The sequence below is a fragment of the Panthera pardus genome, unplaced genomic scaffold (genome assembly GCF_024362965.1).
Source record: "Panthera pardus isolate Hobbes unplaced genomic scaffold, ASM2436296v1 HiC_scaffold_17, whole genome shotgun sequence".
In the NCBI taxonomy this organism is placed as follows: Eukaryota; Metazoa; Chordata; class Mammalia; order Carnivora; family Felidae; genus Panthera; species Panthera pardus.
Genome location: NW_026526732.1, coordinates 19748772 through 19763989, shown reverse-complemented (window position 1 = coordinate 19763989; position 15218 = coordinate 19748772). Strand labels below are relative to the sequence as shown.

At 37.0% G+C, this 15218-nt stretch overlaps 1 protein-coding gene across 4 annotated transcripts in view; it reads left to right on the top strand.

Annotated features, from left to right (window-relative positions):
- The window catches only part of ADGB (androglobin), a 162577-nt gene that overhangs the window by 103156 nt on the left and 44203 nt on the right, over positions 1 to 15218 (top strand). For 3 of the 4 annotated variants that reach the window (XM_019425029.2, XM_019425028.2, XM_019425031.2), the window contains 6 exons: positions 168 to 335; positions 4936 to 5071; positions 5574 to 5711; positions 7684 to 7777; positions 12742 to 12876; positions 13638 to 13791. In XM_019425029.2, coding sequence (XP_019280574.2) covers positions 168 to 335; positions 4936 to 5071; positions 5574 to 5711; positions 7684 to 7777; positions 12742 to 12876; positions 13638 to 13791 — 825 coding nt within the window. The remainder of the gene's footprint in view (positions 1 to 167; positions 336 to 4935; positions 5072 to 5573; positions 5712 to 7683; positions 7778 to 12741; positions 12877 to 13637; positions 13792 to 15218) is intronic. The other variant, XM_019425030.2, reaches the window with a different exon arrangement.

Here is a 15218-nt window from a genome sequence, read left to right as displayed (position 1 = left end):
GAGCAAGTAAGCCCTTCACAAATAACTGTTGAATCAACCATAGAGAAGAGGTTTAATATATTAACAGAAACTAAATTTTTGTAAGCTTAATTACACTTAAGTAAAAAAACAAAAACAAAAACAAAAAAAAAAAAAGTGAGGCTGTCTGCTTTGCTTTCCCTTCACAGGAGAGCTACCGATTCACAGAGCAGTCTCTAATAATTTTGAAAGCTGTTGGAAATGTGATTGCTAGTTTCAAAGATAAGGCTAAACTTCCTGTGGCTCTGAAGGATTTACAAACAGCTCACTACCCTATTCCCCTCCACAATAAAGAACTAACAGCACAACACTTCAGGGTAAGTATGTTCAAGTTATGATGTTCCTAGAAGGATACTTTCTGTTTGAAAAAGATATATCTTATATTAGGTGATCCTCCAAATTTAGCCTTTAAAAAGATTTACATGTATTTCAAAGAGGAAGAGAGAGAACTTGCAAGTTTTCTAAAGTGGTATCTAAGAAAAAGGGAGGGAAAGAGTGTCTTCCTTTATTTTCCATAGAGAGAATTAAGCCTGCTTTTGTTATTTGTATTTGCCCTCACGGTACCTTGTACTCTATCTGGGCAACTCTACTTGGGACACAACACTCCCAATGGAGAACTGCTCACCTGGGGCATGGGTAACCTACAAGACATACCTGCTGTAATTTACTCTTGAACCAGTATGATTGCCTCCCTTCAGTGAACTCTGTCATCCACTCTTGAAGGTGATGGCTCTAAATGGCTTAAAGTGGTATCCACAAGCTCTGAAAATAAGCAAATGATTAAATCATCATATGACAAGAAACCTATGGTCTCCACTGCTACAATCAGCCCTAAGGCTGTAGTTGGTATGCAACATCTCTCTTCTACCACTCATTCTAGATTTCCCATTCTTCCAGCCAAAGCCTCAGCTGTTCTAGTTGCCTGGTAGGTAACCTAGACCTTCAATCCTGAAGGGTACAGGACCTTGATTGCCTTACTCTTTTCAGGCTGTGACTAATCATTCACTGTGGAAGCACCAAGATGTATCACGACAGGGATGCCTGGGTGGCTCAGTCAGTTAAAGCGGCCAACTTCGTCTCAGGTCGTGATCTCACGGTTCATGAGCTCTAGCCCTGCATCAGGCTCTGTGCTGACAGCTCAGAGCCTGGAGCCTGCTTGGGATTCTGTGTCTCCCTCTCTCTCTGCCCCACCCCAGCTCGTACTCCATCTCTCAAAAATGAGTACACATTAAAAAATTTAAAAAAAATATCAAGACAAATTCAGACATAATTCTTCCTGTCCTCATTATGCAGCAGAAACCCTAGTACTTCATGACAATCAGGGTAAATTCTTCCTCCACCCTATTATATTAGTTCCTTTATCCCTATTTGTATATCAGGATGAGGAGCACAAAGCAAGAAAGCGTGTATCATGATTTAGGTTTATTGCAAATCATACCATGTTCCCTGATGGAAACATTCCTTGCCATCCATCCCTCGGAATTAGGTTCTCCAATTTAGCAGACTACCTGTTGGGACAGAGAACATTAATAATTGCAAATGGGCCACTGGAAATAATGGTGAGAGAGGCCAATCCTACTTCCAATTTTGAATCCCAGGCCTGCATATGTTAGCTTTTACAGATATAGCACTATGTTAGTCTTTGGTCCTGCTCATCTATACCGTGCCCTGGAGGATACTGTGTCAGTTCTGCAAGGTATCATCTCCAGGCTGGCTTCTTAGCTGAGGCTTTTATATGCCATTCCACTTTACCAGGAATCTTATCCACTCTTCCTATGGTATATATTAGGGCATTGAGTCCCAGACATTTCTCAGTGGTTAACTCTTCTCTGTAAAATGCGACCCTTGGTCCAAGGGGATGTTAGGCTGGATCCAATGCTTGTAAATCAGATTTTCTGTAATTTCCCTTGGTTAATGGTGACAGAGGCACCAAGGAAAGACAAAGCAAACTCATCATTGAAGTAGGTGTCAATTCTAGTAAGGACAATCACTACCCTTGACAGAAGCCCACTGGAATAAACTTGCCACCAAGTGGCTGACTGGAATCCCCAGAGGATGATACCACATTAAAGTTTCTGCTACCAGCAGGTTAGACAGCTAAGCATGGGTGAAAAAGAGCTCAAACTATTGGAACCATTCATAGTTCCTATCCCTGCCATCAATATTACTCATTCATGAGCCTGTTGTTGCTAGGTCAGATCTGATATGTAAGGAAACTTTGTGCATGCATCGTTTACACATCTTGATAATGAAACATTTTTATATTTTTAAAAAAAACGTTTCTTTTTTTTTCTTTTTAATGTTTATTTATTTTTGAGAGACAGAGCACGAGTGGAGGAGGGGCAGAGAGAGAGGGAGACACAGATTCCGAAGCAGGCTCCAGGCTCTGAGCTGTCAGCACAGAGCCCGACACGGGGCTTGAACTCATGAACCATGAGATCATGATATTACATAGTTAATGTGACATTGTTTTCAGAGTCATGTCCCATAAATCAATACATTCCAAATTTGTCTACCATAAACAATTCCAGATAGATCAGGTACAGCATTCTGTAAGTGTCCCATAGATAAGGACTCTCTCACTAGAAAATAATATCAGTGTATTACTTGATAGGTCTTTCATTAGCATGTTTAAGACAGAAATGGGCCAGGTCATCTGTATTTCCGTGGGATGCTCACATCTCCTACAGTTCCTTCTCTTTCTTTAGATCCCTATCAAAGTTTATGGCCTTCTAAGCCCTCAGTACATGCAATGGAATAATATTCCCTAAAGCAGAATGTTCTAGCACCACTCCAGAGAGGACCATCAAGTACTGGCCTCTTTCTTTGTTGCAGGTTCTTATCCTTTACCTTACTGGGGATGTCTCAGGAAGTCTCATCCTCTGGATCCCTAAATCTCCACTGATGTAGTGGATCCATGAATTTGTGCAGTGTTTATTCTCTACTCTCTAGCATGCCTGTGTCTTAATCAGGAAGTCACAATAATGGCCCCTTTCTGCCCACAGGTAGCACAGAGTAATATCCTGTAGAACTCCCAACATGATCAGAGACTCTGCTCGCTCAAATGTAACAGAGAGGAGGAGTATTAGCATAACTGTGTATTTTTCTTATTTTTACATTACATGTTGAAATATTTAGGACATTTTATTAGCATATCACAGAAAACACATCTAACTCATTTAAGTCATAACAAGTAGTGGGATGTGTTAATTTATGAAAAAGATACAGGGAAATCTTCTTGATAGGAATGACTCAGTGAGGAACTTAAAAGAGGGGATAGACAGCCCTTACAACTTACCTTCTTCATTTTGTTTTCTCTTATCCACATGGTGTCTCTATCCCTAAGTGCATATCCTGGAAAAACTGGCTCCTGATTTATATCACTTTTCCATATGAGACCAGTTTAGAATGTCTTCATCCTGATTTCAAATTAGTCAGCCAGAGTAACACTGATTTGCTTAGCTTGGGTTAGACGATTGCCTGCAGGCTTGCCCACCATTGTCAGCTAATGGGGCAGCTGCAAACACAGATTGTAACATCAGGTCCCTGTCTCTCAATATATGGGGAGGGGTGAGGCGTGGTCAGAAAATATAGACGAAGCAGGAAGTACAATAGTCATATGCCTTTGAAGGTCACTGTGTTTCACCAATTCAAAGATGTACGTTTCTTTTCACACTTCAACATCGGGAGGAAATCACAGTGTGTCTTATAATTGGTGGTTCCTTACAATCACTGCTGGCCAGGTGGCTTTCAGAATTCTCCGCATACACATGGACTTGTTCATAAGGGTTCATATTGTCACCACTTCGGAAGAAATGTGTGTATTGTTTGACAAAAGCCTGATCCTTGGGGGAAGAGAATTAAATGATATTATTGAGCCTCTCAAAGAAACATGAAAGGAGAAAGATTTTCTCCACACCAGACTGAGCCCCCCCCAGGGCACAGGGAAAGAGAGAGAGGGAGGGGAGTACCTCAATAAAAGCCACCTTAAACAGTGCCCCAGGTGTATTATATAATCCACCAAGCACATTACTCCCTACGGACAAATAAATAGCTAAAAGTAAGCCAGCAACAATCTGCTGGGGCTTGCTTATTATTCTTAGTGGCATGACTGGATAAATGGAATCCCTCAGTATATCAAGATAAAAGCAACGAACAATACAAAATCATGTAGGAAAACACAAACGTTAAGTACTTTCAAAAAGTGATTTACAAGAGTTTGAATATGAATGTCTTCAGAATACTTAACCAACTTATGTAGATTATTTCGTTTTTTCATGTATGTTTAAGTGTGATATATGATGAAAAAGCTCTGTGTAAGTAAATCTAAAAAAGCTTTTTCAATAAGAAGTAAATACTCTTAGATAGACATAAGAAAGTGATAAAAATTCTAAACAGCATGTTTTCTTCTTTGGTAGCACATGAAACCATAGTGTGCCTTATAGCAAATGGTGTTATAGAACCAATGAAATATTGTATTTAACTTGCTGAAAAACAAGGGCCATATTTTTCATCTTACACTCTATCTCTTCAACCTGTTATATTTTGATTGAGCATACATTATAAACATTGTTGTAGTGATTAAGTTTTATGAAATTAGAAACAGTCAGATGAGGGACACCTGGCTGGCTTAGTCAGTGGAGCATGTGACTCTTGATCTCAGGGTAAGGGTTCAAGCTCCACATTGGGTATAGAGATTACTTTAAAAAAATTTTAAGAAAATGAAATAGATGATACATAATTTTGAGCTCTTACTGAGTGAATGACATTTGGAAGTCTTCTGTTATAGTGTACTTTTGAAAAAATATGTATTTTTTTATTTTTAGAGTATCTAAAGTTCTTTAGAGCCTCTCTGGCTAGGTCATAGCATTTTCTTGGCTTAAAAAAAAATGTACTAATGTATTTTATCTTTTTCAGGTTTTTCATATTTCTTTATGGCGCTTAATGAAAAAAACTCAACTAACAAAACCTCCTCCCAATTTTAAGTTTGCCTTTCGTGCTTTGGTTCTGGATTTAGAGTTACTTGATTCCTCCATGGAAGAGGCCTCTTTAGGTACTGAATAATTTTAGATATTTGTTTGACAAAAGAATTTCTAGCCTTATATAAGATGAATGATTTGAGAAAAGCACCAAGTTTTTGTGATGTGGGCAGACTGTCTATACTGACAGGCAGAGAATTTAAGCCATGCTCTGGGAAGCCCATGGGCCCCAAGGAGCTGCCATGTGTCCCCAAGCTCACAGCCTCAACCCTCCTTTCCTGGCTCCCCCCATGCAATTTTAACACTTCCTTTAAATTTTGAAAGAAACCTCTCACTGCTTCCACAGAAGAATGAACAGTGAGTGGCTCACTCAGGTGTCAGTATTTAGTGTTTTTCTTCTCCAGAAACTTTACATTCTAAGAAAGGACAATGTGCAGAGCACAGTATTAAATATGAAGACAAACTTCTCATTGTGGCACTTTCTATGCCAGGGGACTTTAGCAGTTAAAGGCACGGAAAATTTGGGATGGGATTAAATCTAACCCTCAGTCCAGAGTTTGTTTTTCTCTTGACCAGTGGAATGGGTAGACGTGAAATATTCTGTACCCATAAGTGATAAAGAATATTCTCCTGAGGACGTAGCAGCAGCGATTAAAATTCAAGCCATGTGGAGAGGGACTTATGTCAGATTACTTATGAAAGCTAGAACACCAGGTATAGTTTTTCTATCATTCATAAAATGAACTTGTGTATGCAAGAATGGATATTTGTGTGTTAATGAAAAGCATTTTGGAGTTCTCCTTCTTTATGACTTGGCTAATTCTTTTTAATTTTGTAAATACTGAAATACCTTGAGATCAGAATGCATGTCAGCTCATTCACTCTCTTGTTTCCAGAATTTGGCACCATGGCTGGCAGAGTAAGCACACCACAAATACGTGCTCAAAGAATGAATGAGTGCATGAATGATCAGTTATGCTTTCCCAGTCCGTTATGAGCTCTTTAAAACAACTCTTTCTCTGTACATCTCCAATGCCTAGTAGAATGCTACTACAGCAGTCAGCTTCAACTAAGTCATGGATGTGTTTACATTTGCAGACCATTTTTCAAAGAAACAAATGAATGAATGAGTAAATGAATGAATTGGATGAAATAAGCTTTCCTGTATCCATGTGACATATACCTAGAAAGCGCAGAATGCATTTGAACTGTATTCTATTGAATCAAATTATTTACGTATATATAATAAACTATTTTTGTGAAAACATTTATTTAATTTTAACTTTTTATCAGCCTAAAATACAGCATTGCAGAGGTAAAAATCATATTTAACCATTTTTTCCTGCAATTTTTGTTGACACTCCCATGAGAAAAGTCTTACGCCCAATAGAATTAATTCTTTGAATATATTGAAACATTTTGTTATAAAGTGTCTCTATTTGAAGTATTTAATGAGAATGATCAAAATGTTCACATCAGCAGTGAAAACTGCAGATACACAAATAAACAAATAAACCACATTGTAGGGGCACCTGGGTGACTCAGTCGGTTTAAGCGTCCAACTTTGGCTCAGGTCATGATCTCACAGTTTGTGGGTTCGAGCCCCATATGGGCTCTGTGCTGACAGTGTGGAGACAGTGCTGAGGCTGTTTCGGATTCTCTGTCTCCCTCTCTCTCTCTCTGCCCCTTCCCTGCTCATGTGTGCAAACAGGCATAAATAAATAAAGAAACATTAAAAAAAAACCTACATTGTGTAGTTGTGTGATGAAAAAATATACTGTTGCTTGGTTTTGATATTATTCTATTAGAGAAAAGTAAAGATAAAAGTATCAAATTAAACATATAGTAAAATATACATTTTGTTGTCCACCTATGTTGTAAAAATTACATTCAAACAATGATTTTCTTTCTCTTTTTAGAGACAGAAACTTGAGCAATTTAATGTTTTAATCATATTTGCATTGCTTTCACTCAGTGGATGTTTATTGAATGACTTGGGCACACAGCACTGTTCTAAATTCTGACCTTATTCAAGTCAGTTAAACTGACAGAGTTTCTGCTTTGATGAATATTGTGTTCTAGTTGGGGTAGGCATACAATAGGAAAGTAACTATATTAAGACATCAATTTCAGATACTTTTAAGTACTATGAAGGAAATTAGGATAATTTAGGGAAAAAGTCAGGTTCTGGCATGTTAAATTTGAGCCATTTACTATGGATTTCCATTTTTCTTGCCAAATCACCTACTTCTAAACCAATGTGGGTTATGGGATGGAGCTTTAGTGGGATCCCATTATCCACTGTTTTATTTATTTATTTTTAGAAAAATGGTTGAATTATTTTTTTCTGACATAAGAGCTTTCATAAGGAACTTTTGGTGTGATAAAAGATCTCCTGATATAAAACTCTTTGATGAGAATCTCAATTAGATCAAAGAACACTTCATGATTTTTGCCCTAAAGATGAAGTGAAACAGCATAAAACAGTGAGCAGAGCTGTCGCTGAGGAAGTTTATAGGTTTATATTTTAAACATGATTTTGCTGCTAATAAATCCTATGGCTTTGGACAACACCTTATGAATTTCAACTTCTTTGTTGGTAAAAGGAGGGTTTTTGAACAGGATGATCTTTCAGGCATCTTACAGCTTTTATTTTTTAATTATTTTAATTTTTAATTATTTTTAGACACAAAGGAAAATACCAGCGTTGCAGATATGCTTCAAAGAGTTTGGGCTATATTGGAGCTGAATATAGAACAGTATGCAATTTCTCTCTTAAGGTAAAGCGGTAAATGGATTTTCTTATTACAGAATCTTTGTGTCCTGTAAATTCCTATTCAAATGCGACTATGTTCAGTGAGTTCCCCTATTAACACACCACTGCTTCCAAATTTCCACAATATTTTGTCTGAAACATTTCTATGCTACTTACTATTTTTGGTTTGTCTCAATTATTCTTGACTAAATTCTAGGCAGAAAGCCTCTGCTCTCTTGAGCAAAGTTTCTTCAAGTCTTGTGGTGCTGAGATGATCAAGGTCAGAGTTGCTGGGGGAGGGGATTCCAGAAAACAATTACAATTGTCATTTGAAATGTCTGGAGGGCAACACTCTAAAAACACACGTAAACCAGAAGTAGACTGAGCCTTAGCTAAACTGTACTATAGCCACAAACTATATTTGAGAGACAAGATAATCTGAACAGAACTAAGAGAAATTATAAATTATATATATATATAATTTTATATATATATAAATTTATATATATATATAATATATATATAAATTTATATATATATAATATTATATATATATAAATTTATATATATAATATATACATATATTATATATATATATAAATTTATATATATATATATATAAAATTTACACACACACACACATAAAGAAGTAGACCTTCTGGTGATGTTGGAGTTAGCAAAGAAAATCTCAAAAGTTAACTATAATTGAAATGCCAAAGAAAATAAAGAATAGGAGAAAATAGATCAAACGTTTAGATTAATAAAGCACAGTCAAATAGAAATTATAAAAATGAAGATTTTAACAACTAATATTAAAAACATATTAGTGGGTTGGGGCACCAGGGTGGCTCAGTCGATTAAGAGTCCACCTGTTGATTTTTGCTCAGGTCATGATCTCACATTTCATAAGATCGAGCCCTGTATCAGGCTCAGCACTGACAGTGCAGGGCCTGCATGGGATTCTCTCTTCCTCCCTTTCTCTACCCCTCTTCCTCCCTCTCCTTTCAAAATAAATAAATAAACTTAAAAAAAATATTATTGGTGGGTTTAACAGCAGATTTGTCAGAACAGAAGAAGACATTGGTGAACTTGAACTTGGAGACAGATCAATAGAAAAGTATCCAAACTGAAGCATAGGGGAAAGTGAGTGGGAAATAAGAAAAGAGCACAAGGGACATGTGGAGTATGCTCAGAACGTCTGATACTGTAATTATAGCCCCAGAATGCAAAAAGATGATGACTGAGGCCTTTCCCAAACAGGTAAAACACATCAACTCATGTTTTTGGGAGACTGCATGCAAACTCCATGCAGAAAGGATGCAAAGAAAAGCACACCTAGACTCACAGTAGTAAAACTCAAAAACAGAGGCCAAAAGAAAACCCTTCAAAGAGCCAGAAAAATAATGCGCATTAGCTTCAAAGGGCAATCAACAAATAGCTATATATAGGAGTAAATTTCATGACCTTAGCAATGAAAAATGTAGAAGGTGGGTAAAAGGTGTTAAAGAGTTCTAATGTTATAGCATTACTGTCGAAATGGTGTGAGTAATACTTTAGATGAAGCTCTAACAGGGGAAGGGATACATAGTATCCTTTCTAGTAATATGCTAATGAACCAACCAGTGATTTTAAGAAGAAATAAGATTAATCTCACAAATCTTCTGAAGAACAGAAAGGGAGGAAACATTAACCAATTCATAATCTTGATTTAAAAAATTCACCAAGGGCAGAATCAAAATGAAATTGCAAACCAATCACCCTCTTGAAATTGCCATCTAATCACCTTTTTGAGTAGGTGCAAAAATATGTAATAAAATATTAGCAAATGAACATTGGAATTAAATAAAAAAGGATAATACCTTATAATCAAGTGGGTCTCCTATTCCCAGACATATAATGGTGACTTAACATTAGAAAAGTTTTCATTTTAATTCATTGCATTAACAGGGAAAAGGAACAAATCATTTTGGTCCTGCGGATAGGTTCCAAAAAAAAACATGTGATAGGATTTAACACAAACTGAAAATTAATTTTTTTTTGTTTTTAGAAAACTTGGACTAGAGAAGTCTTTCACTAATATGTTATTGGTATCCAGTATTTTCAAAACTTACTACAAACATGACTAGTGGTAGAATTTTGACAGCTTTTTCTTAAGTTTAGAAAGAAATGAGACAAAAACTTCTGCCTGACTACGTCCATTCACGATAAACCTGGCATAATTCTGAGAAAGGCAAAATGGCAATAAAGCAAAATAAAAGTCATTGGTATCTGAAGGGAAAAAAATAAAACCACCACTGTTTACAGATGACAGAATTGTATATGTAGGATGTTTTTTAAAATCTGCAGAAAAATTATTAGAATTAATGAAAGAATTAAGAAAAGTTGTCAGAGACAAGGTCGATATAAAATAACAATTAGATTTCTGTTTGTAAGTAAGAGACAAATAGAAAATTACATATGAAAATATATAAACATTTTGAATAACCTAAAGATAGTGAAACAAAATTGCACAGTGGACCAAATATCAAAATGTTAAACACAGAGGAAATCCAAATCTTTATAGTATTTGCCTCACCCTGAAAGTGAGTCTCACTCACCTCACCGTAATCCTGGCTCACAGATGCTGCCGATAGCTGATCATCCAGCTTGACTAACTCTTGGTCCAGAATGTGTTTTCTAAAAGGGCAACCCTTTTGCCTGAGATTCCAGCTGAGCGGACACAAAGAAAGAGCACAACCCTTCTTCTCTAACCTGCCTTTGCATTCTGGGGAAGATCTCTGGGCCAGAAATTACATATAGTTTCCATGTAAACGAAGTGTCAAAACTATGAGCTCCCCTGTTAGGGAGCTGGTGTATTTGAGGTGTAGGTGTCTTTGAAACATAGGCAGAACTATATCAGGGGGGCCACTGTTCCTCTCCAGGTGCTCTTTCCACCATAGCCAAGAGCATTTCTTAGAAATTCAGTGATCATCCAATACAGGGGCCATGCTCTTTCAATAGTTTGAGTTCTAGACCCACATCTATTGGATGGATGAAACTGACATGGCTGACTGATCTTCAAATGTAAATAGGGGAGCATCCAAAGCTACCTCCTCACCCTAGCTGGATTCTCTTATTTGGTCAAAAGCCCATCTTTCAGCATAAGACCTATACTAACTGCAGCTCTACTAATTATCAGATGTGTACCCTGGGGTAAGTCTCTTATTCTTTCTAAAGTTAAAATTTTATTAATAATATTTAATATAGGGACATAACAATTTTAATATAAGGAAAACAATATGTACCTCCCAGTACTATTCCTTCATAAGGATGTAAAGATAAATTAAGGTAACACAGGAAAAGTACTTACCACAAGCTACAGATTGAGTCATTACAGAACATTAGCAATTGTAAATACTGCTTTATTATTACTACTGAATGGGAACTTTGAGGTCCTGCAGCCTAGCCTTAAATTCCCAGATCTTAAGGGGCAGAACTTCCCCAAGTGAACTTTGGGCAAGGCTCAGTTTATGGGTATAACTTTCTTTCTGTACTAGGATGCAAAGTTAAAATCTTTCAAGTCTTTTGGGAATATTTCTCTGGGTCAGTTCTCTGGGTCATTCAAGATATTCTATATAGTATATCAGGATTTTGATGGCCCTATATGCACTAGAATATCGTGAGGCTTATGAAAAAGTGTGAAATGTATGATGGGAATAGTAACTGGAATGCCTCTAAATCCTTCCCTTACCTTAGAATGGTGGCTGCTCCCATTACAGTTCCCGAGGTCGCCTGCTTAGTGGCTGCTTTGGCTCAGCCAACACCCACATTTGGGTTAGGCCAGTTCCCATGGGATTGGTAGTGGTGCTCTGCATTGAAAGACCATCACATCATAGTTCCTAGTTAGGGTGGTCAGGGTATTTATCATTTGAACTGGGACACTTTTCCAAAAGGGACAGAAGGAGCACTATTAATAATTATGCCAGGATTATGAGCATACATCAGGACTGCCCCAGGCAAACCAGGATATGTGTCAATCTTAGTTCTCATGACTCCCTCAAAGGCTTACAGCTCCCCCAAGGATAAATCTGTCAATTTTCTCCCATCATCAAAGACCAATGATCGAATGGAACATGTGGGTCCTATGCCCCATAAGACTCTCATGGCTTTGCTTCTCACTGACAGTACAGTTAAGCCATGCCTTCTGGAAGGCAAGAACACCTCTGGCTCTGTCTTGACCTCTAACACAGAACCATTTTCTATGGCCATGATGGCTTCCATCCCAGCAAATTCCATCGACATTATTCCAAAGACCCTAGATTCCTTGTGCTACTGAAGCTAGATCCAGTTCCTGGCAGAGTGGGAGGATAAGAACACAGAAGATCTTTCACATCACTCTCATCCTGTTCTGAGATAAGCCACAGCCTTCCAGGAGGAAACAGAGAAATCTCTACCCGTAATTGTTTTAGCCAGTTGCACACACCATTCCCTTATGGGCCAGAAATCATGTAGAAGGAAAACTCTGACATTCTTTCCTTGTTCATGTCTTTAGTGGGTTTTTTTGTTTGTTTTATTCGTTTTTTTTACAAATCCATGCCTTACTTTAAACTACATTCTGTATTGATTCCCTATGTCAATTTCAGACCTTCAGTGGCCTCCACCCAGTTTTACTGCAACTTTGCCTATTTCTCATTTTCCTACCCTTATAGTTTGAGTTTTGGTGCTGATTTCCTTTAATTACTTTCTCAATCATGAATTAAGTTCTCCTTTGATTAAGAACTTCGGATAATTTTAGAGATCTTTGAGAGACATCTTTCATGGTTGATCTGGAATGGGAGTCCCCTACCTGGGAGCCATGCACCATGATCCCTCAGCCTTTGACTAAGGACTCAATCCAGCCAACAATAGACTGGTCTTTTATGTTGTCTTGCCTATTTATTTTTTTGTACATAAAGTTTATTTTAGAAGTTGTCTTGGCCATTGCAACTTAAATTATTTTTACATTTCTAGACTAATGTTTAAAAGCAAGTGCAAGTCTGTTGAATCTTATCCGTGCTATCAAGATGAAGAAACTAAGATTGCTTTTGCCGACTATACTGTGACATATGCAGACCAGCCACCAAATAGTTGGTTTATAGTATTCAGGTGAGGTTATCATAAATTGTCATATGATGTCACCTTTAAAGGCATGCAGTATTCATATGTGTAGTTTTATTCATGGTAGTAGTGAAACTACAAACTTTTAGCTTACTTTCACAAGTTAGCACTTCTTCCCCACCTGCTATACATTACTGAGATATTATAGGAATTTTTATCCATGTTTCTTTATTTTTTTTTTATTTAAAAAAAAATTTTTTTTTAACGTTTATTTATTTTTGAGACAGGGAGAGACAGAGCATGAACGGGGAAGGGTCAGAGAGAGAGGGAGACACAGAATCTGAAACAGGCTCCAGGCTCTGAGCTGTCAGCACAGAGCCCGACGCGGGGCTCGAACTCACAGAGTGCAAGATCGTGACCTGAGCCGAAGTCGGCCGCTTAACCGACTGAGCCACCCAGGCGCCCCCCATGTTTCTTTAAATGAAATATGAAGAATGTGAAGTTAATTATTAGAAATTTTTATGTGTATGAAAAAAAATATAATAAATGCAAGTGCTTTCTATATAGAAAGAAATAATTTCATTTTCAAGTAATATTACTAGGTAAAAGTCACAAATAACTTACAAAATGAGATTTTTAAAGGGTTTTCATTTATATGACAAAGTATATTAATAATTAAGAAACCAATATGTATACTTTCTAGTTATTTGAAACTTTACACTTACTTTTTTATTTCTTGAAATCAAACCTAATTTCAAACTTTCTGTATGATTCATGTCAAGAGAAAGTTTATGCTTTTGTAATTACAGAGAAACATTTTTGTTTCCTCAAGATATGATTTTGCTTCCCAAAGTATATACCACGCTTCCAGTCTGCACGCTCCACGTTGTTAACAATGACACAATGGAACAAGTGCCGAAAGTGTTCCAAAAAGTGGTGCCTTATCATTATACAAAGAATAAGGTAGGTGCAAAATGTATTCTCCTCCTATGATACAGTGACAGTGAGAAGCCAGTGCCTTGCAAGATTCCAGGAGAAGGTAGAGCACATGTGCTTTCAATCTGCTTAAAAGAGGAATAAGGGTCCTGGTCTTTTTTTCTCGAAGTCCCATTTATTTGACAACCTGAGGTATTTAACGTGACTGCTAGAACATTCACCTCTCAGCTCTCTTTTTGTCTTCTCTCCAAAGAAGGTATGACAAAAGGAAAGCATTGGAAATTCTTATTAAAATCATAAAATCATACAAACTCTTAAAATGGAAATGGAGTTGAAGGGTTCATTTAGTCCTGTTATTTGATCAAATCAGCTGGTTGCCTCATTTCCTCTGGGTTTTTACTCTATCCCTAAATATTTCAGAAGATTTGTGATTACGTGGCCACTCCTTACCTACCACCCCCAGTCTTTTATAGGGATACACAGATTCCTTAAAAAGCACTTGACACTTTATTTCTGCCAGATGGTAGATCCTAATCTGATGATCGCTCAAATCATGTTGCCTCTCTGTTTGAATCTCATCTTTGTGTTTTGGGTTATCTCCTCTAAGAGGGAAGGATAACAAAAGGCAGTACATACCTACGCTGCAAGTTGGGACTTTTTTTTTCCCCTGATTCTTCATTCTTCAGCCGGATAACTTTGAACCTTTTCGTCTTTCTTTTTGAACTATGGCTGTAATTGACTTTGAAAGTTCATTTCAGCCTATGATTCTTTGCAGTATTTTGCACAAATTAAGACATGAATACTGGTGTATGGGAATGAACAATAAATTTTAAAAAATACTAACTCCATAAAAAACTGAATAGCTCTTTTGAGTTGTTTTAGGGATTAAAAAAAATAAGATTAAAAAATTTTTAAGACTTCATTGCATGTTATATTAACAATAAATAGGCGTTTTAGGTTCACAGCAAAATAGAGAGGCAAGTACAGAGATTTCTCATAATCGCCCTGCCCCCCCCACATGCATAGCCTCCCCCATTATCAACGTGCCCCACCAGAGTGCCACATTTATTACATTGATCATCCTACATTGACACATCATAATCTCCCAGAGTCCATAGTTTATACATTATGGTTCACTGATGGTGCTGTACATTCTTTGGGTTTGGACAAATATAAAATAACATGTAGCCATCATTACGGCATCATAAAGAGGGTTTTCACAGCCATAAAAATCCTCTGTGATCCACTATGTATTCTCCTTCTCCCACCCGCTTGCAATCCCTGATCTTTTTTCTGTGGGGATTTACTTTTTCCAGAATGTCATAAAGTTGGAATCTTATAGTATGTAACCCTTTCAGATTGGCTTCTTTCACTTAAAAACACGCATTTAAATTTTGTCCCTGTCTTTTTATGACTTAATAGCCCATTTCTTTGTAATAATAATATTCCATTGT